General features: G+C 41.3%; 1 protein-coding gene across 1 annotated transcript; it reads left to right on the top strand.

The window, feature by feature from the left end:
* Positions 1–3,099: 3,099 nt before the first annotated feature.
* Positions 3,100–19,330, top strand: c1ql1l2 (complement component 1, q subcomponent-like 1-like 2). Its single transcript, XM_080905334.1, is given in 3 exon segments — positions 3,100–3,531; positions 3,533–4,246; positions 17,348–19,330. Coding segments are annotated over 3 exon segments (999 nt in total). The 5' UTR covers positions 3,100–3,426; the 3' UTR covers positions 17,528–19,330.
* Positions 19,331–20,272: the final 942 nt, after the last annotated feature.

The raw sequence follows: 20,272 nt of genomic DNA, 5'->3' as shown, positions 1-20,272 counted from the left end.
ATGATTCTGATTCTGATGTTTATTGGTTAATTGGTAAATAACCTAATCTAGCTCTTAACCTCCTGCTCCACTCTCTTTCCACTTTTTGGATTCAGGAGTTGCTGCTGTTGATATCCTGCCAGATGTGGGAGTTGAAGATCTTCAGTTCCAGGCTTTGCAGATTCACCCAGTACACCATCATTACACACTTGGGTGCACCAAGCCTGCCTGGCATTTTCTTCGGCATCAAAGTCATCTGACGGCTCAGCTCCTTTCTTCAACAAACTTTCCAGGACATACAGCCACAGACCTTATTGGACAAATACAAATTTAATCGCCCTGCAGCCTAGGGGGCCATGTTGCCAAGCGCATTTATAAATATCTTTATACTCAAACATAACAAAATACCACTCAGGTTCAGATCAGGAAGGCAGTCCCTCCAGGTTTCATTGTCTTTGCCCATGTGAACATTAATGTCACCCAGTAGTCCCCACAAAGACCCCAACCAAGGATTCCAAGTTAGCCAGGTAGTGAAGCACTGATTAACATCCAAGTGTAAACAACAACTAACCTCGTCAGTGGTGATGACACAAATCCTACCTCTAAACTCTAACCTCAAAGTGATGTGAAAAGTCAATTTTGGAAAAACAATTTGACATTTTAGATGCATTTCAGTTCATAGACTTTACAGACTATGGAGAACAAATTAGTAAAAAAGACAAAAATTATATATTCTGACACCATAGGATTATGGTCACGACCAATAATGACTTAGAAATCACAGGGTTTAACAACTAATAACTATGAAATTAAAAAAAAAAGAAGAAATTCAGTTGACTTATCTCTCTGTCGTACTGCTATTCAGGTCTCAAAGCATGATGTCAGCAACATTCAATTGAATTTCACCTCTAATTACACCTACAGATGATCTCTTTATATGCAATCATGCAAAACAAACCAGCTCCACTGACAGATATTTCAGCTGTTACAGCAGGTAGTGCCCGCCTATGTTGTACCTCTTGCTCCCATCGCTACTGGTTGGCTCTCTGTCTTTCTCATCTCTCTTTCATCACTATAGCATTCTGTTTGTCCTCTCTAGTGTGCATTGATCTCTGTGGTGCAGAGCTTTAGAGATTTGGGGCACAGTGATCTGACTGTCACTTACAGCCGGCAGGTGTGAAGAACAAACAATGACCCCTTAAGCAAACCCCAAAACCAATTTAGGCCCTGTCATATAGGCAAACTCCATGTCTGTTATGAGGAATAGAACAAAACAGCCAAATATGCATTGCAGGTGCACCTGGTGTGCCAGTTATTTGGATATGTCTCACGCTTTCTGCTCTGTGATAAATTAGACAACCAACTGGTGATGCCATAAGTTTGTGCCTGAAGTTTAATGATGATGAAGAGTCAGAAATACAGCAAAATAACTGGTGATATGTCAAGTGTAGTGATGACAAATAGTCAGGCATCCTGCTCATTGATCCATCTCAATCCGTCACAAGAGCGCAGTCCAGCTCAGGAACAAACTGTCCTATCAAAGCCAGAAATAGGCAACGCTGAGAAAGCCAAGAGTCTGGAAATATTTTCCAACCAATGACCACATGGGCTGATTTCACTAATTAACACAAGTTTAAACAGATTAGTGGAATCTATCTATAAAAACACCTGGTGTACTAAAAAAAACTTGACCTTAACCAAATATGTGTGCATATGCCACGGCAAAAATAATCTAAAAATGGGAACGCTGGATTACTGCAACTTTAAAGCATACTGTGCCATTTTATCAATGAGACCTATAATAGTAACATGTTTTCAATTCAGTCAACTTGATCTGGATCTGAACTTTAAATGCATTTTGTTACTCTATTAGCTGCATTGGCTTAAATACATAAAAGATACATTTAGATATAAAGGGATAAGCCCACCCCTGCTGTTTTTACGCTTGCTTCTGTAAAATCCTATGAATCCTATTTTTCATAGCTTTCCATTTGCATGAACAGACTTGCCAGATTTTCTCCATCCATCACATATTAGTTCTTTTTGTGTTCTGATTTAAAGTTGACCAAAAACAAGCAAAACAAAATTGCTGCAACCCAAACACACATTTCATGATGACTACGTTTGCCATCTACCAACTTTGTCATTTGCTTTCTTACTTTACCATTCATCACACCAAGGGATGAAAATGTCAAACAAATGACATCACTGCTGCATATGGATTTTTTTTCCTCCCAACAAGGACCCTTAATTTGATAAAAACCATGAAATCGATACCTAAAAAAAGACACAAATAAGAAATGGTGTCAGCACATTCAGGTGGAGAAACAGTCTTATTGACACAGGGGGAAGGGGAGTAGAAAAAAATATATCAGCAGAGGAGCATCAATGCCGGCTGCCCCGAAGAGTGGGGTAGACATGTGATGTTCCACTGAGATCATTAAAAAAAAAACCACACTCAAACCTTTAAGAACAGGTTACATGTGTGGTTGTATAGTCATTCTGTTGGCTCACTGGTCTGTTCTTGGCATTAACTTTTATAATTAGCACCTTTTTTTTCCTGAGAAGCTGCTAGCATTTCCTGGCATGGAAGACTTAAATGTTGTCTTGTGTCTGCACATATATGCATGAATCTTTAGAACCCACCTCCAGGAAAAAAAAAAAAAAAGATTGGCTTTCCACAGCTCCATCTTTATTTTTAGAGACTGGATGCTGATGAGAGAGAGGAGAAAGCAAAGGAGTGAGAAACAACATCCCAAGTGGGGAAAGGAGGGAAAGCAAGGAGAGGAGGAACGAGAAGGTTGAAAGAGGGGGAGCAAGGTGGTCAGGGGGTTGTTGTGGTTCCTCTGTGGTTTCGGAGCGTGGCTGAAAGAAATGCAGTGTGATGAGAGTCCTTCTACTGAGTGAGCCAGAGAGAGAGAGAGAGAAAGAGAGAGAGAGAGAGAGAGAGAGAGAGAGAGAGAGAGAGAGAGAGAGAGAGAGAAGGGGACGTAGCCACACCAGCCCCTCACTCGGTAGGGGAGCAGAGGGGAAGGGGGGAGGCTCCGCTGCTCTGCCGTATAAAAAGCCAAGCCTGAGAATCCGGCTCCACTAACTCACTATACGTACACACATACACACACACACACACACACACACACACACAGACACACAGTCACAGAGATCCAGTGACTGCTCTGTTTCTCTCACACTCACCCACTCTCATCATCCTCTCTCTCTCTCTCTCTCTCTCACTCACTCTCTCTGTCTCGCTCCCTCTGTCTCTCACTCCATTCCTTTGGGCTCTGCATCCTTCTTGCTTCTTCTCACAAGTCAGATTGTGTTTGTAAGTACGTGCTGAATGTCTTCGTGTGGATGTTTGGGTTTCCTTAAGTATTTTTTGTGTGTGTGAGTGACTGCTTGGTTACTTTAGAGTGAGTTAGTGGAGCAGTGAGGTGTATCAAGTGTATGTGGGTCTTTGTCTCACCCTCACACACTCGCCGCTCCTCTTGCAACTCTTCTTGGGATCTGTGGATCCCTTTCCTCGGTGACAGGCTCCCCACACCAAGCAGTCACCATTTCCGCCCCCGGGAGACCCACGCTGGCAGCGCAGCCTCTTCCCCGACTCAGCATCGGGAGGAAGACCCTGGTGGCGGCTGCCGTAGGGGTTATGCTGGTCCTGGTGCTGGTGGTGCTCATCCCCGTGCTCGTCAGCTCCGTGGGTACAGATGCCAGCCACTATGAGATGCTGGGCACCTGCCGTATGGTGTGTGATCCCTACATGAACAAAGGCACTCCAGCCAGCAGCACGAGCTCCACCGGTCTTCAGGCTGAGGCAGAGGCGTTGAGTGACCACAGCAATGTGCTTCCACCCTCCACCTTACTGCAGGGCCCACAGGGGAAGCCTGGCAGGCCAGGCAAGCCGGGACCACCTGGACCGCCGGGAGAACCAGGGCCACCAGGGCCACCAGGACCAGCTGGACCTCCTGGTGACAGAGGAGATCAAGGAAGGACTGGGATTTTGGGTCTGGGGGGTAACGGAGCTATCAGCACAGCCACCTACAGCACAGTACCTCGGGTGGCCTTCTATGCAGGGCTTAAAAATCCCCACGAAGGCTACGAGATCCTCAAGTTTGATGATGTGGTCACCAACTTGGGCAACAACTATGATGGCATTTCGGGCAAGTTCATCTGCAGCATACCGGGTACATACTTCTTCATCTACCATGTGCTGATGAGAGGAGGGGACGGCACAAGCATGTGGGCAGACCTCTGCAAGAATGGCCAGGTTAGTGCTTTGAAACTTTTTCTGAGTTTTCTTTCTCAGCGTAAGACTATCTGACTCCTCTGATGCTCACTCTCCTGTCCTCTCCCGCTTCCTCTGTGGCTCTCCTGCTTAAAGAAGTAGCTTCATGACACACCCTGCATATAAAAAGTGACATTGCGAGACAAGTTGGGCATCTGTCGTCCGCCTCTAAAGCCTAGAGCGCGCAGCTGTGGCATGCACCGCGCCTAGAGATAAAGATGTGTTGACCGTTTGCAAGTGCGTCCCCTCTTTGCATGATGCGTCCTGACACTGCCGCGTCCCGCGATCTAGAGGACGGTCACGGTGTGGACTGAGCGTGGGGTGCGACCGATCTTTTTGCTTGTACACTGTAAAATTAGCCAAAAAAAAAAAAGAAAGAAAGAAAAAGGAAAAAACTATCGTGCGTATCGATTTTCCTGAAGTGGAAGCAACGTGAGGAAGGAGTTGAGTATCTAAATTGTTTTAGAGTGAAAACGCTCGAGTGTTTATTAAATCAAATTGCAGAAGTAGAAAGTATTTTTTAACCTACAAGACTGAATTTTCCAGAGGGCTTTACTTTCATTTTATCAGTTTCGGAGGACGAATTATACTCCATATAAATGTCAGTAGGGAGGGTTATTGTAAGTATTATTAATAATATTATTATTATAACATTCTGTTGCGACATAACTTTATACTCATAGTCTCTGTGAGTGAAAGTAGCAGATGGGGAAATGTGAAATTTCGCTTACAACATATTAACTGTACATTACATGTGGAAGCTTAGCGGACACCGCGGACCAATCCATCTGCCTTTACAGTCGTATTAAATGCATTAGGACGTCTGCATGATCTATTATCGCTTTCTTTGATGCATCATTTTAATGGGGAGCTAACATTATTGTGCGCCCCGGAGGGTCTTCTCAGGTTGGCAATGCGTACCAGATCAGGCTTCCCACCCGCCGTCAGATCTCTTATCTTCAAAACGGCTCAGTAAAATGGTTTGCCTGTAAGCAGATCGGATGCCATGCTACAGTTATTCTTTGTTTTGCTTAACCAGCTTGTGGCTGAGCCCATATCAAACACTGTAGTTTGCTGCAAGTGTAATCACAGACACCAAAAAGCACTATTTGCAGTAAAGAAATTAATATCCGTGTTTATAAAAACAGATCTATTTTTACCTGATTTCACGTTTCAACCTGCACACGAAACAATAAAATCTCTATTATAGGAGAAGAAATCATGGCAAATAACAATAATAAAAATAATAACCTTCACATTGCACTTCACACATTATTATGCTTTACTAATGTGGGCTGAAACTGGATGCGTTACAAGCTCTGCTGCACTTAATTCCTTGCCACCATGCATGGTCAGAATACTTTACCCATAATGAGACACAATATTCATCGTTTAGGAAATGTGACAGACATTTCAGCTTTAAATTAACATCATATGAGAACACTTGTTTCAAGTCACATGAAATGTATTATATTTGGACCACATTCAGAGTTTCACAGTGATTCACAGCCTGGTACACAGCAATGAGATTGATCCTCTGAGACTCAGCCTCCAAATGCAATTTAAAAGACCTGCTTCACATTTATTAAATACTATAAAACATATAATGGCTATTTTCCCCTTTTATAATGTTAAGTGACCTGTTTAAAAAATGTAAATATGCAATAGTTAATATGGGGTGCTCAATAACAAGTACTGTGGTCATGATATGTGAGATTTAGAGATGAAATAAGATTTGGTGTGAAACTACTGTGTCACCCAGGGAGATAGAGGTTAAATCCTTTAACCTCACCAAGTTCAAGCCCAGGGAGAAAAAAAGAGTTACAACATTTGCCTTCTATATACAGTATAATGTCTCACTCAACAGTAATGTTTCTGGGTGGGCGTAAAAGCATTGATATATAATAGGGGAAGAAGAACATATGTTCCTATAAAACGCCTTCTGTTCCCGCTTCATTGTGCTCCCAAGAGGAGGGTGTGGAGGTACTTAAGTTAGACGCACAGTGTGCATCACCAGAGACCCGCGTAATGTTTATAAAGTGGTAACTGCTTCTCTTTCTCTGTCTTCCTGTGTCCTATGCACAGCTTATGCATAAATGTTCAGTCCTTCCATGGTGTTTATTAGGTTGCTTGGCTGATGGAGGACGCCCTAGAGACTTAGTTTGTGTAAATGACTGTGAATAGTTATAAATGTTGGGCAACTTATGCTACATCTCTGCTGAAGTGTTCAGAGTCAAACTGAAACTCCTACAGTCACACTGGTGCTTTACTCAGCTCATTAAGGCAGCAAAAAGCTACACTGTGAGTTGGGATAGGGGAGGCCAGGGAATTGCAGACAATACTAGTATTTTATCATCTTTTGGCGTTATTGAAGTGGTGGGTTTCCAGGCCTTGCAGAACTGTTTTACTCCAGCATGTGCACCTCCTACTCCTGGGGTTCTTACAAGCTGTTTCGAACATAAGCATCCAGAGGTTACTTTATTTCTTCTCCGCTTCTTCCACTTTGTGTTTTAACTTGGCAAAGGGCACCAAGTGGAATCCAAACACTGTCTCCAGAACTTTGACACTTTTCAACCTAGAGCAAAAAGTTGCAGTTTTTGGTAAACAAACAAAAGGAAAATCTATTTTCAGCACAGCACACTTTATTCACTTTCCAGCTTCCTCTTCTCACACTTTTTTTTTGGCTTCTTCTTTGCATGTTCTTTTTATTTTTGTGCCAAATATCCCAACCGATCCTAAACTCTTTCCAATAAATCAATGCTTTGCTACAACCTGTCTTGGACACATCCTGAGAGACATGGCAGCAGCTATAAGAAGATAAATTTAATAGACGCAGTAAAAGGAGAAGAAAGAAAGAGGACAGAAAAGAGATAGTTATTGTGCTATTGTGCCATCGAGTCTATTTAATTGTAATTAAAAAGCTTGAACCAGATCCAGGATGTGTTTGCGCTTTTCCTCTCCGTTCCCTTCTTAATATTGTTATTAATTCCGCAAAACCGTTTCAGAGTTAATTAAAAGCAATGACTTCAGCGTCAGTCTCTCAAGAGGACCATAGTGAATAATCACTCTGTCTCCTCCTTTAATAAGCTTCAACGTCCTTCGTGCACATGGCTCTTCCCAAGCAATTACCGCAGCAGTCTCCTCCTTACATACACACACATTCGCACATGCTCACACACACACGCGTGCATGATTGCCCCTCCTTTCTAACCCACAGCCTCAACCCACCCCAACTGTGCACTGCCCTCCATCTCTCCTCTGCATCTGGTCTACAGAAGCTCACTTTTTTAAAGGAGCAGAAAGTTTTCATCTTCTGAAAAAGAAAAACTTTTTTTAAAAAGACAATCCAGGTTGCTGTATCACAGGATCGATTTCCTAAAACACAATGCCATCAATATTCTTCGGTTCTTTCAAGTGATGCATTGCACTACAACAGAATAAGTTAAAGTGAACCATCCTTCAACTCATCCATAGGAAAAATCTTTGTATTTTTTTTTTTTTTAACCAAAACCCATCTCAGTCACATGTCATTTCTCAGTCAAACCATTTGCCTCAGCCCATCTCTTCTCATAAAGACACCTCCAGGTGGGACTTCAGCTCTGATACACATGAGCACAAGGCTGTTTATCTTGTTGCTGTGTATCCAGGTGAAACCCACGCATTGTGTTTAGCATCTGGTGTCAATCCCAACATTAAACAAGGGAAGCTGAGCCATCTGGAGAAGGTCTGCTCTGCTTGATTCGATTATTGACATGTGTTTTAGAAGAAGAAAAAAAGGTGCAACAAAGAAGTTAAGTTTTAATTAAACCAAATAAGATTTCAGAAAATAAGGCAGATTTTCAGTCATTTTCATTCTTAAAGTGTAAAAAAGGGAGTAATCGTTGCATTCTCGTGGATTATCTGCACACAAATACAGCAATACTTCGACTTGATTGATTTTAACATTCTGGTAATGTTCAGACCTGCTATTCTTCATCGTGGTCTGACTTCAGCACTGAGAGGCCTCTGTGCGTTCGCCTGGTGTAACAGAGAGACTCTGTCTGAAATAGACAGGCGGGGTTTTAGTGAGCTACCCTCAGTCCCTCTTTGCCTGCGGTATTGATCCCCTTATGCGTGTGTGTGGAAGCGTGTGTGCCCATGTATGTGCATTTCTTTCTTCTTCTGACAGACCTGTTTCAATGTGATGTATATCATGGCACTTCTTCTATAATCAGCCTGAGAGGTAGTGAAGGCGGACCTTTGGCCTTGATCTGCTGTGTAATTGGACATTGGATTTGACACTCTGCCGAGTGGAACATTAGAGCTGGCCTAATTAGGTGCAAGGGCTATTAAATGAAGATTGGCCCACGTTGTTAGGAAATACCACACAGATTGGAAATGTCAAGATGACATCGGGCTGTCATCTGAAAGCACTGAGAGAAAATCTATCATTTATTGGTGAAGTTTCAAAAGTTGCTCGAAAGCTGCCCACCACTTGTCAGTAATCATTCAATTACTTTTAAAACATTTTACACTGAGCTTCTCAAATAGAGAGCTATTACAGCTCAGCAGTGCACAGACCATCTGAGCTGGCATCTCAGATTAAGTAACTCATGAAATACTGATAATGTCTAATATCTCAAGTACTGAGAGATCTGAAACATACGGTCCAAAATAGGCTATGGATTGTCTCCTGTGACTGGCTGACTCAAGGATGCTATGGTGTTGACTCACAAGGCTTCTTCATTATAATGAGGGCCATATGGGAGATAGACAAGTGCCCCTGGCCCTCTTATGCAAACATCTCTCTCTCTCTCTCTCCTCACGCCCCTGACATTTAGACGTCCCCCGATTTCAGTCTTCACTGATACCCACAATTATTCTCTCCCTCTTCACAGGAAAGCAGCAAGTCAATGGCTCCAAATGACTCACAGTCTGCTACATAACTCAGCGCGTTTAACACTTCATGCCCTCCTTAAAATGAGTATGGGTAAAATATCAACAACTGCCCAGTAAGAACGACACAGACTACTATACGAAAAAATGCATGTCATAACAAAGCTGACATTCTCGCTCTCATCCAACACATATACAAAAACCCACTTTGCCTTTTTTGTAGCTTTCTTGGTAAGAATAAAGGAAACTCTCGGTGCCTCGAGGATTACTATGAAACAAAGTGGAAAACAGGCTCAGTGTGAACAAAGGTTGAAAATTTTGCAGTGAAAGTGTCTTTTCAGACAATGCTAGAAGCAGTGATTGTGGTTTTGGTGGTGATGCTCGAGGCAGACTGTGCTGTGCTGTATCTCGGTAATTAACTGACCGCGATGAAGCAGACACAACAAAGAAAAGAGTGGCTGGATTGCGGGTCAAAGTTCATTCCTCTTTTTTCCTCCCCCACCACTGTTTCCTCTGACAGGCTTCTTTCAGTGGCTCTTTCAGGAGAAGCTGCCCGAGTTTCATCCTCTTTGTCGCCACTGATAAACTGCAATACTAATAATCAGGCCCTGGGAAAAGGTTTTACGGTATTTGTATCACGTACTGCTGCTACATGCTATAAACTAATGAACTAACACCTGATACCAAACTCACCTTAAGCATTACTGTAGGCAATTTCATAAACAGTGAGAGGTCTGTGCTGTAAAGTCACTGCGTTTCAAAGCAGGTTGAGCAGGTACAAAGAGAACAGCTGGTGAAATAAATTCAGGAGACCTTTTTTTACTCGCTTCTGACAGATGGCAAATCTGCTCTTACCATTTCACTTCTCTTATCATGTTTTCACTTAGGTCTCCAACAAATGAACGTGTAAACACATGCCACTTTCTGACAGTACAATTCTCTTGCAACCCCTCGTACTTTCCTGTTCTCATTACTTTAGTAAAATTGTGTCTCTAGCGCACGCGGCTGCATAAAAATGCATTTCCATGTAGCATGTCTCTCTTTGTGTCGCTCTGTCATGGTGCGTGTATGCGTTTGCACGTGTGTCGCAGGAATGCGTTGAATAGGGCTCGGTAGAGATGGCGTGCTATCTAAGCTGCCATTAGGCATGCGGTTCACGGCTGGAATGTTCAAACACAATTAGATGGCAGCACACTTTGATTTAAAAGGGGACCAATAGACTCGTTGATCCAAAATGGAGGCTCAACATCAAGTCAACAAATCCCTGTCAGAGAAGCCACGAGACATGTCCTTGTCACGGTAACAAAGCCTCTTGTAAGATCACTGTCCCATTGAGATGTTTCAGGCCTGTCTCGTGGCAGACAACAGACAAAGAAAAAAAACTGAATTTTTACAGAGTTTACAATTAAACTCAGCAAGCTGCGCCAGCTGAATGCAAATAATGCAAAGCGCCTTTTAGATAATAGGTTGATTGTAAAGGAAATCCCAAGTGACTGAGGGTGAGTGACGGTTTTAATAATGTTCCACAAATTCATCCTTCAGATTAATGCTATCATTACTGATAGCTGTAACATTCACATTTAAGAGAAACTGCACTGTTACAGGCATGTATTATTAAGTCCAAGCACAGCCCTGTATTTTTTTTGTCTTAAATATTATTCAATAAAGGCCATCATGTTGATGATATGACGGATTCAAACATGCACGAGCAGCCACGAGGAAGACAACATCGCCTGACACCTCATTTACCATTGCTGGAGCCGCCGCTTACGGCCTCACGCTTTGTTTGTCTTGTCAAAGTTCCTCTACATATTCCGTGTCAAGGTCACGCACTGCCAGTTGGCTGTTTGTCCTGCTCATCTCTGGCTATACATCTGCCATACCCTGAATTTAGACCTCTGGCTCATATCGCAAGCAAGTTTTGTGCAGAGGAGTGAAAGCGGGAGGGGGGGGAGAGAAAAGAGAAAAAGAAAAACAGCTCCAATAGGAGCTCCCTGATCATTATTTCAAAAATAGTGAGAGGTTTTATTCATGCATGCTTATCACTGAAAGCAAGCGAAGGAGGTCTAGACTGCGGCAGTTAGTCTCAGAAGGGGATAAAAACCATTAGAGCAAAGAAACAAAACAAAACAAAAATATCACTGTGGATGAACTACAAGGATTTCAGGGAAGTTTGCTTTCACCAGGGCTTTGCTCATTCCATCTCTGCCAAAAAAACCCGTTATATTTGTATTGTTCATCTCCCCCCCCCCAAAAAAAATCCCATAAATCATTTACTTCAAGATGGCCTAAATTTAGCCCTTTAATAAGAAAGAAAAGAGAATAACTTAACGATATTACACATCTGTGACATTGCCAAAGGTTTTCCGCTTCTGTGCGACTGCCTGCAAAGCAAATATTTTGGTAAAGTTTCATTAAAAATCTCAGCTGACAAATCCTCCAGAGCCATCATCACCTGCTTCCCCTACAATCCAAGGCGGTAACCCTCTAATAAGATGGTGTTGACTTTGCACACTCATTGCATATCATTTCGTATTACTATGCACCGGACACTGGCATCTTAGAATCAGAACAGGAGGTTTTGTTTGCACATCGATATGAGCTGCGCTAGATTTAATCAGGAGGATAAACAATAAGAAAAAAAATGTACAATATTCCATATATTACTTCTGGATCTTAAAACCTCTCCTCGGAATTTCATTATCCAAAATTAGCCTTTACATTATTTGCACATTTCGTACTAGTGTGACACTGTCCACACTGCTGTTAGAGAACTTGTCAGGCCCTCCACAACTTTCCACCTTTCTTACGTCTATCTCACTTGTTAATTATGAATTTCACAGTCTTTTATCAAGCATTTGTTTAATCGATACATTTTTTTTTAAAGTGGAAAGCTGAAGAAGTGTCAGTCTTGACTTGAATTTAAAGCAGTGAGCTAAAGGTAATGCAAAGAAGAGTTCATAAAACACATCTGCAAGTAACAAAGTATAAGATTTTGCATTATGTTGACTCTATAGCAGAATCGTTATCACACATGTTAATACTGACCAAGCCATTTCTCTCACTGTGGGGGTATTATTATTATTATTTCTTGAGGTATTAGCAGAAATGTAGCTGCACCTAAAGTAAGATGTAGCATTAACAGCATACAAAACAGGTTGTAAATACGGTGTCCTAAATAGGACATCTTGAGACTCAAATGCTTTTTACAGTTGCGGTTAAAGAACACCTCTGTTTTTGATTTCACGACCCACTGTAGCCTTTTGTGTACGCCGGGCTGTTCATCATTGTATTGCTGCAGCAGAGAAGCCCTTACTGGCTCCAAAAAGCTTCCCTGAAAGAATTTTGTGGTTTCTATCAGAAGCTTTTCAATCTTGAACCATGTAAAGTTTAAAAATGCAGAATTTTAATTAAATCATTTTATAAATACACGTAATTGTCAGGTCGAGCTCATGAAACAGTTATTCAAACTACTGAATGCTGAGTTCATGAAAGCTTTACATTTGCTATTTTAATAAGACTGGTATGCCTCTGCACATCCTCTGCACACTTTTATGTTTCCAACAGCAGGTTTTCAAAAATCAACAGAAGATGAGCTAAGAGTTTAGTGCTGACAGCATTAGCTGTTGTAGCAGGAAAGACAATAGAAAAACATTTTTTAATTTAAAAAATGCTTCATTAGTCAATGGTATATACTTAAATTACACAAATAATCTATATATTATTATTATTTTATACATTTAAATGCAAAGAAAATCTGTTTTAGGTTCCCCATTAGATTTGGCACCTTCTGTGCAGGAGAGCTCTGTCAGTAGCTGGCTTGCCCAAACATTTGTCAATATGCCTGTTGTGTGTGTTCCCTTTAAACAGGGCAACTAATTATTGGGCATTCTCGGCATTATTGGGCATGCCTGTTGAGCTACTTGTCGACTCCCACTCAAAAATCCCAGATTTAAAGATTTGTGGACACTGAGTTAAAGATAGGCCTGAAATAGACTTTGGAGACCCCATAATGAGCCACAAGAAACACTGCAAATGCACACGAACTATTGATTTGGATTCAACTTTACTGACCAGACTAAGTGCTTAATAGGCTTATTTAACCACAAGATACTTTTAAGGATGTACAGTGCTTTCTTTTTTTCCATCTCTAGAGAATTAATGATCTTCCTGTTCGATTGTGCTCCATTTGAATTACATATGATGTAGTTTGTCTAGTTAGTAACTGTTTAATAGCACTGAGCCACGATGCAGACGCTAAGTAGAGAGTTACACTTTTTTTGTGTGTGTTTTGCTTTTTGTCTTTCTTTTTGTCCTCTACACCAAGCACAACACTGGTTGAGTGAAAAAGATTATAAACGATAGCGATTTAAAAACCACGACAAGCGTAATTAACAATGAAAAAGCAGAGAATTCTTAGTTGACTTCTGCTTTACAGAGTGTTATACTTAGTTACAGTTCATTGTTTAGCTTTCTGGCCTCAGATCTACTGTTTTAGTTCACCCACACTGCCTTCTTATTGCCATTTCAGGTAAGAAGCAGCTGTTTTCTAAAAAACAGTAGACATGTTCTTGCACAATTAGCTGGTGAGCATAGTGGAGAATTTACCTGATACGAAGTCGACAATATGCATATGTGGTAAATATGTAATGAAAATTAAAGCTGGTTTTTTTTTGTCTTTATATTTAGATCACAGACTTTTTACATTTAAACACCGACAAAATGATTTGTTATAGGCACACCTCTATGTCAGAGTGTTACATGGGGATCTACACCAGCTCTGAGGTCTATGGTGGAAAGGCCATCACATCGCAGCTTTTGTGATGTTTTTGTGATGTACATAACAATTAAGTCTAGAAAAGAAAGCGATTAAAGACAAACACAGATTACCAGTGATGTGGTTCTTCCTTGTTTGAGGCATGTGTCATATATCAAGGACATGCTGATTGTGTTTGTGTCATTATTTTCTCTAGCGTAAAACAAAAAGAATATTTGGCTCCAGTTCCTTTGCTGTTAATTACTATTACCGGTTTATGTATATTTACTGAATCCACATCCACTTCTTGCTTCCTTCTCTGCCGTTTGCCTTAAGTTTGATTTTCAGCATTTGGCATAATTGAAGCTACAGACATCCTAAAAAACATCCTACCTCTTCTTCTTCTTTTCCTTTTCTTCGCTGTTTCCTTTAGGGGTCATCGTGACTGATCATTCTACCATTAAGCTGTAAAATCCACATGGTTGTCTGCATTTGTATATCAGGATTGCCAGCCTATTACTCTAGTCCTAAATAAAAGAGGGTGAAGAAGAGCAATGAGTCTGTTAACTCCACATTAAAGCGAACGCTTCCTCTGAGCTAATATTCATTGTTTAAAGCCAATTTTACACTTTCAGATCTTGAGAATAATTTCTAAATGTGTTTTTAAAAGGTTGTATAAAGCCTTATGTTTCTTCAACTGGTGTCACTGGTGTCTGGGGCAGGGATAGCTCAGTAGGTAAAGTGGTCGCCCCATGATCGGAAGGTTGGCGGTTCGAATCCACTTAATGGCTACCCTGAGGTACCCCTGAGCAAGGTACCGTCCCTACACACTGCTCCCCGGGCGCCTGCTTAGTGGGCTGCCCACTGCTTCACTGAGTGAATGGGTCAAATGCAGAGAAAAACAAGTAATTTCCCCATGGGGATCAATAAAGTATCCATTATTATTATTACTAATGAAGTTTAAACCTGAAAAATAATTTGGAGGTGTGAAGTTAGAAAGAAGTTGGAATACTAGAGCCTTTGAGCCCACTCCTCATCTCTGCTTAAAGCTTACAGCTCGAGGCTATATTAGCTGCTACTTGTGCAACACACCACTGTCTCCAGCTGAACTGGTGCCAGATTTTTGTCAAGGAAGCAGACTCTGTTGAGTGAACAAAAAAACAAAAAAAACCAAACAATATCTCTGCTACTGCTGCAGACATAAAAAAGACCATCATGAGAATGACACTGTAGGAGTGTAATAATAAATTGGATGAGCACTCCTTTAATTTAAAATCGAATGTGCTAGAAGCAAAACAACACAAAATAATGCATGGCACTACTGCCAGACTGAAGTGAGAATTGAGAATAAGGCTTTCATAAAAGCTGTTGTTGACCAACTTAGGATCTTCATTCAGCTGGTTTGCCTTTAATTTCACTCTTTACCTTTCAGCTGGAAAACAGGGAGGCTAAAGATTTTAGTCTTTAAAATGTAGCTTCAGAAAGTTCTTGAATCATCGGGCCCCATCTTATCTTACCTCATAGCTATGGATCACCCCAACAGAGCACTTTGCTCTCAGATGGCAGGCTTACTTGTGGTTTCTAGGGTATTTAAAAGTAAAATGGGGGCAGAGCCTTCAGCTTCCAGGCCCCTCTTCTGTGGAACCAGCTCCCAGTTTGGATTTGGGAGACAGATATCCTCTCTGGTTTTAAGATTGGGCTTAAAACTGTCCCTTTAAAAAAAAAAGCATGTAGCTAAGGCTGGATGAGGTGACGCTGAATCCTCCTTTAGTTACGGTGCAGTAGGTGTAGGTTCTTGGGGGATTCCCATGATGCATTGAGTATTTCTTCTTCAGTCACGTTTTCCACTCCCTATGTGTTTATACATCTCTGTGCATGTAATCATTAGTTATTATTAGTATGGCTCCCTTTCACAGCATGTCTATACCCTGTCTCCCTCCCCTCACCCCAACAGGATGTGGCAGATGGCTGCCACTTCCTGAGCCTGGTTCTGTTGGAGGATTTTTCCTGTTAAAAGGGAGTTTTTCCTTCCCACTGTTGCTCAAGCACTTGCTCATACGGGGTCATATGGTTGTTGGGGGTTTCTCTGTTTTCTCTGCATCGTTGTAGGGTTTTTACTTTACACTATACAGCAGCTTGAGGCAACTTTTGTTGTGATTTAGCTATATAAATATTGGATTGAATTGAAAAGCATTATGCAGTACTCATTCCTACTTAAATAATCACTGTTAGAACAGCTCTCTGCCACACACACAAGTACACACATGCGATAAACCACAGCTATTGTTTCAAGACTCATGTGGGACTGCACTTAAAAACACAGCACGTTTGTAGTGGATGTCTTAATTACCCCGGACAGGTTATTTAGAAACTGCTCCAAATGTCCTGCAGACAGAGTGCCAAAACACACAGGCACACAGGGACACAAACACACACATACACACATGTGGCCAGACAGAAGCTGCAAACCCAAAAACAACAACAACAAAGTTCTTTTTTCCTCTTTTTGATGCAAACTCATTCCAGCGATTCCCATCACTCCTCTTAGTTATCAGATATTTCTGCTTATACTCAGTAAACATCTTTTATGTTTTGTTTCTTCTAATTTCCTCCACACTGTGACCCCCCAGAGTAAGCCCTGTTGTTGCATTTCTGAGACTTTTGGAGCGCATTTTGCTTCAAGGTCGAACAATAGCTCTGCAAAAGACCCCTGGCTTGATTGAAACCATAAATCTGCCTGACACAGAGGCTAAAGTTTTGGGTCGGTTTTATATGTTTAATATCAATATTAAAAAGATATATTTGTCAAAAAAAAAAAATCGACTTCAAAATGAAACCAAATCGAAATGTATGTCCTAAATGATAAATTACCTTCCTGTTGAATAAACATTATTGCTCTCTTATGATAAAAAAAAAAAGCTTCTCTTTTTTGCACTTTCATTATTCCATGTCATAAATAATGCAGTTCTGCTTCTTAATTAGCAGAATATCAATAAAGAAAATTCTATGAACTTTAGACCATTGAGACAGGAAGAGGATGCTAGCTTTATTTTAAATGTTAATCTAAGTTGACTTTAAAAATAATGTAATTTTAAAACTGTAAGCTTGGGGTTTCCTGAATATATTCACCATTGTAATCAAAACTGTATTTGCTATGTGTATTTTCTTACAAGCTTCTATGCTCAAATGCCAAACACATTCCCTGCTCAAAATAGCAAATGTAATGTCTGTACATCCTTGGAGATATATGAGTACTTACATGCGCTAAGTGCTTTTAGTTTAGATTTACAGTAATATAGACTTGTAAGAGTGAATACAGTATCTGTCTTAGCATGAGAGACTGACACCTGATTCATAGCATTTGCTAAATACATTAAGCTAATGTACTGATACCTTTAGCAACTATGAAGGCTACCTCTTCTTTACGTGTTTATCTGCTCCTGGCCTTGCAGGTTCGTGCCAGTGCCATTGCCCAAGATGCTGACCAGAACTATGACTACGCCTCCAACAGTGTCATCCTCCATCTGGATGCAGGAGACGAAGTGTACATCAAACTGGATGGAGGCAAAGCCCACGGTGGCAACAACAACAAGTACAGCACCTTCTCTGGCTTCATCCTCTACGCAGACTGAGAACACACAGACACAGAGACAGTCAGACAGGAAGAGACTCAGACTAAGTGTAGTATGACGGGGGGGGGAGGGGGTGTATGTGTTAAAAGCCTGGAATGCTTTCTAGTTTTCCTAATTCTCTCCATCATCACGGACACCTCTGCTTCGTATCCATCAGTCAAGACATCCAGGTTCTGTAGCCAAGTCTGGATGCAAAGCTCCTGAGGACTGAGAGGAGCTCGGTTGGGCGTGTGTGGGAGGAGTGGGATGTTAGGTGGAGGTGGGCCGGTTTTTCCACACTCCTTGCCACAGTGCCACTGGTCAAAAGCTCCTCACTCTCAGTGTCTCTCCTCTTTAGCCCTGCTCCATTGCACAGAAATATCAACAAATATGAAAACCCTGCTAAGTGGATGATCTCACCTCTTCTCTCCACAGCGGCAGCAGTCAGCTGCAGTATCAGTGGACTGAAGTGACTGAAACTTATAGTGTTGTTCTGTGAAATTTTCCTTAGATTGTGTTTTCATTTTGTAGACATGCATAATATTCAACACGAGCAAGATTTAAAAAAAATAATAAATAAAAGAGAATATATTTGTCCCTTGTGAAGATATCCTGTTTGACTGAGAGATGTTATTTGTGATGCAGCTCAGAGCTCTAACAGCTGGAAAACAAATCTTTAAATCAAGAGTTTCACTATTTTATAGCAGTGTGTGTTTTTCTTCATTTCTAGGTAAAACAAGGTAACTATTATTCATGTGGAGAATAACAATACATTCTGCACTTCCAGTGTATCTGAAGAAGAAAACATCTAATATAGACAATACCCTTTCCAGAAACCACCTCACACTGTTTCTGGCACTGTCACAAATGTCCTGCTGCTCTTCAGATTAAAGGAGGGCATAAATAATCTTTTCAATGTTCTAGCTTCATGTAGATGTTCCACTCAGTACAACTAGTTATGTGATACAGAAAATTTTCAAACTCAGAGGTAACCCAATTGAAGAACGCCAATCCTTTCCTCTTTTCTGTTATGCCGACCTCCAAGGTTTCTTGCGAGGTATTAAAAATGAAGAAGAAGAAGAAGCAGCGAGCAAGGAAAAGAAAGTCACAAATGCAGAGAAAGAGTCAGAAGTGAGTGAGATGGGGAGGTAGAGGAGGCGTTCAAGCACAGTGAAAGTGAGTGGGCAATTTTTATGTTTCAGTGTCTTCACTGGATGTCATCCATTCATTAGCTGCATATTCAATGACACACAGGCATTATGGTAATATTTACTCGACATGGCTGCCTGATGGCTTGCTTGAGAATGAAACTGATTGGGTGAGTGACTTGGCCTATTATGACCGCACGTTTGAGTGTATGCGTGTTTGCGTTTGTGCGCGTATGTGTGTATTCTGTGCATACCAGTGAGTGTATGCATCTTAGCATGTGCCGTGCCATAATTACATTGTTATTTTTCAGAGTTATCCTGTGCTACAGCCAATGACATATATTTTACGCAGCAGCCAATGAGATTGTGCTCTGTAGGGTGGAGCCTCTATAGATATGATGAGAAGAACAAACAGCTTGTAATTGAAATCTATGACTTGTTTGTCTATCTTATCTTTTGGAATTGTTGAATACATTTCAATAATAAATGGGATTTTTTTGAGTGACTTGTCTCAGGAGAATTTTTGAATCCCAAATACACTAATTAAGGCAAATTATCTGTAAAAGAGCTCATTCGCTCTGTGAGATTAACTGCAGCGACAGCAAAAAACATGACTGGAAATGTGCGTTTCTTGTTCTGTTTGAAGCGAGAATTCGAATAATGGACACTCAGTGCAACCAATAAAAAGATCCTATCAGCAAATCCCTTATCTCTCTTTTCTCTGGAGAATGCAAAGTGTATCCAGGATGACGAGCATCCAGGGAGAGATGTCTGTGTTTATGCTCCCCCTGCCACGTCCCATCCTGAAGTGATCCTGTGGTGCTTCTCTCCATCTGGAAAGGTGCTCTTGGAGATAAAGACTCTCCAACTTTAGCAACATCCTCCAGTGGAGTAAAATGCCTTTTTTGAATGCAGATGAGCCCTTAGGGAAATGCAGGCTATTCCTCAATCTGCAATCACAGTTTCTTTTCACAGATTCACATCAACAGGGGTATGATATACCTAGCGAGGAAGTGAGGACGGAGAAGAGAAGACAGGGGGAGGAAAGATTGAGAACGATAGAAACGGAGCAGAATATGGTTTGACAAAGACCGATGGAAACATGAGAGAAAGAGCAGGCCACAGAGAAGTAATGGGGAATGGATAGATAGGGAAGGAGAAGGTAAAGAGAAATATAAGGAAGACAGAAATAAAAGGGGGTGGTACTGATTTGGGGTGAAGAGTGAGGAGGGGTGGATTGTTTTCAGGGTAGAGTAATTCCCTGTCGGGCCTGTGTGAGGTGTCAGGAGAGATTAGCCAGCGTGAAGCTGGAGGAGAGAGCTTGAGATAGCTTAGATTGGACAAGTGTCAAGGACTGGACATTCCTCGGACCTGGCAGGAATGGGATGTGACACTGGCTGCCATGCTCGCCTGCACTACTTTGCTCTTAAGGGGGCATTCACCCCTCTCTGTATCATTTTATGAAATTTCCTCAAGCATATAGCAAGTTTATTCCAAACACATCAGTGATATTGAGAGTGCTTGAGCATCTTAACAGCTGTAATTGTTCCAGGTTTAATTTTAAAGACATTGCCATCAGCAGGGGAAAAGAAAAGGTCTTCAGGATTAAATTCTGTGC

This window comes from Rhamphochromis sp. 'chilingali', assembly GCF_963969265.1.
Source record: "Rhamphochromis sp. 'chilingali' genome assembly, chromosome: 15".
Taxonomy (NCBI): Eukaryota; Metazoa; Chordata; class Actinopteri; order Cichliformes; family Cichlidae; genus Rhamphochromis; species Rhamphochromis sp. 'chilingali'.
The sequence above is the reverse complement of the archived record's forward strand: the minus strand, read 5'-3'. Positions and strand labels throughout refer to the sequence as shown.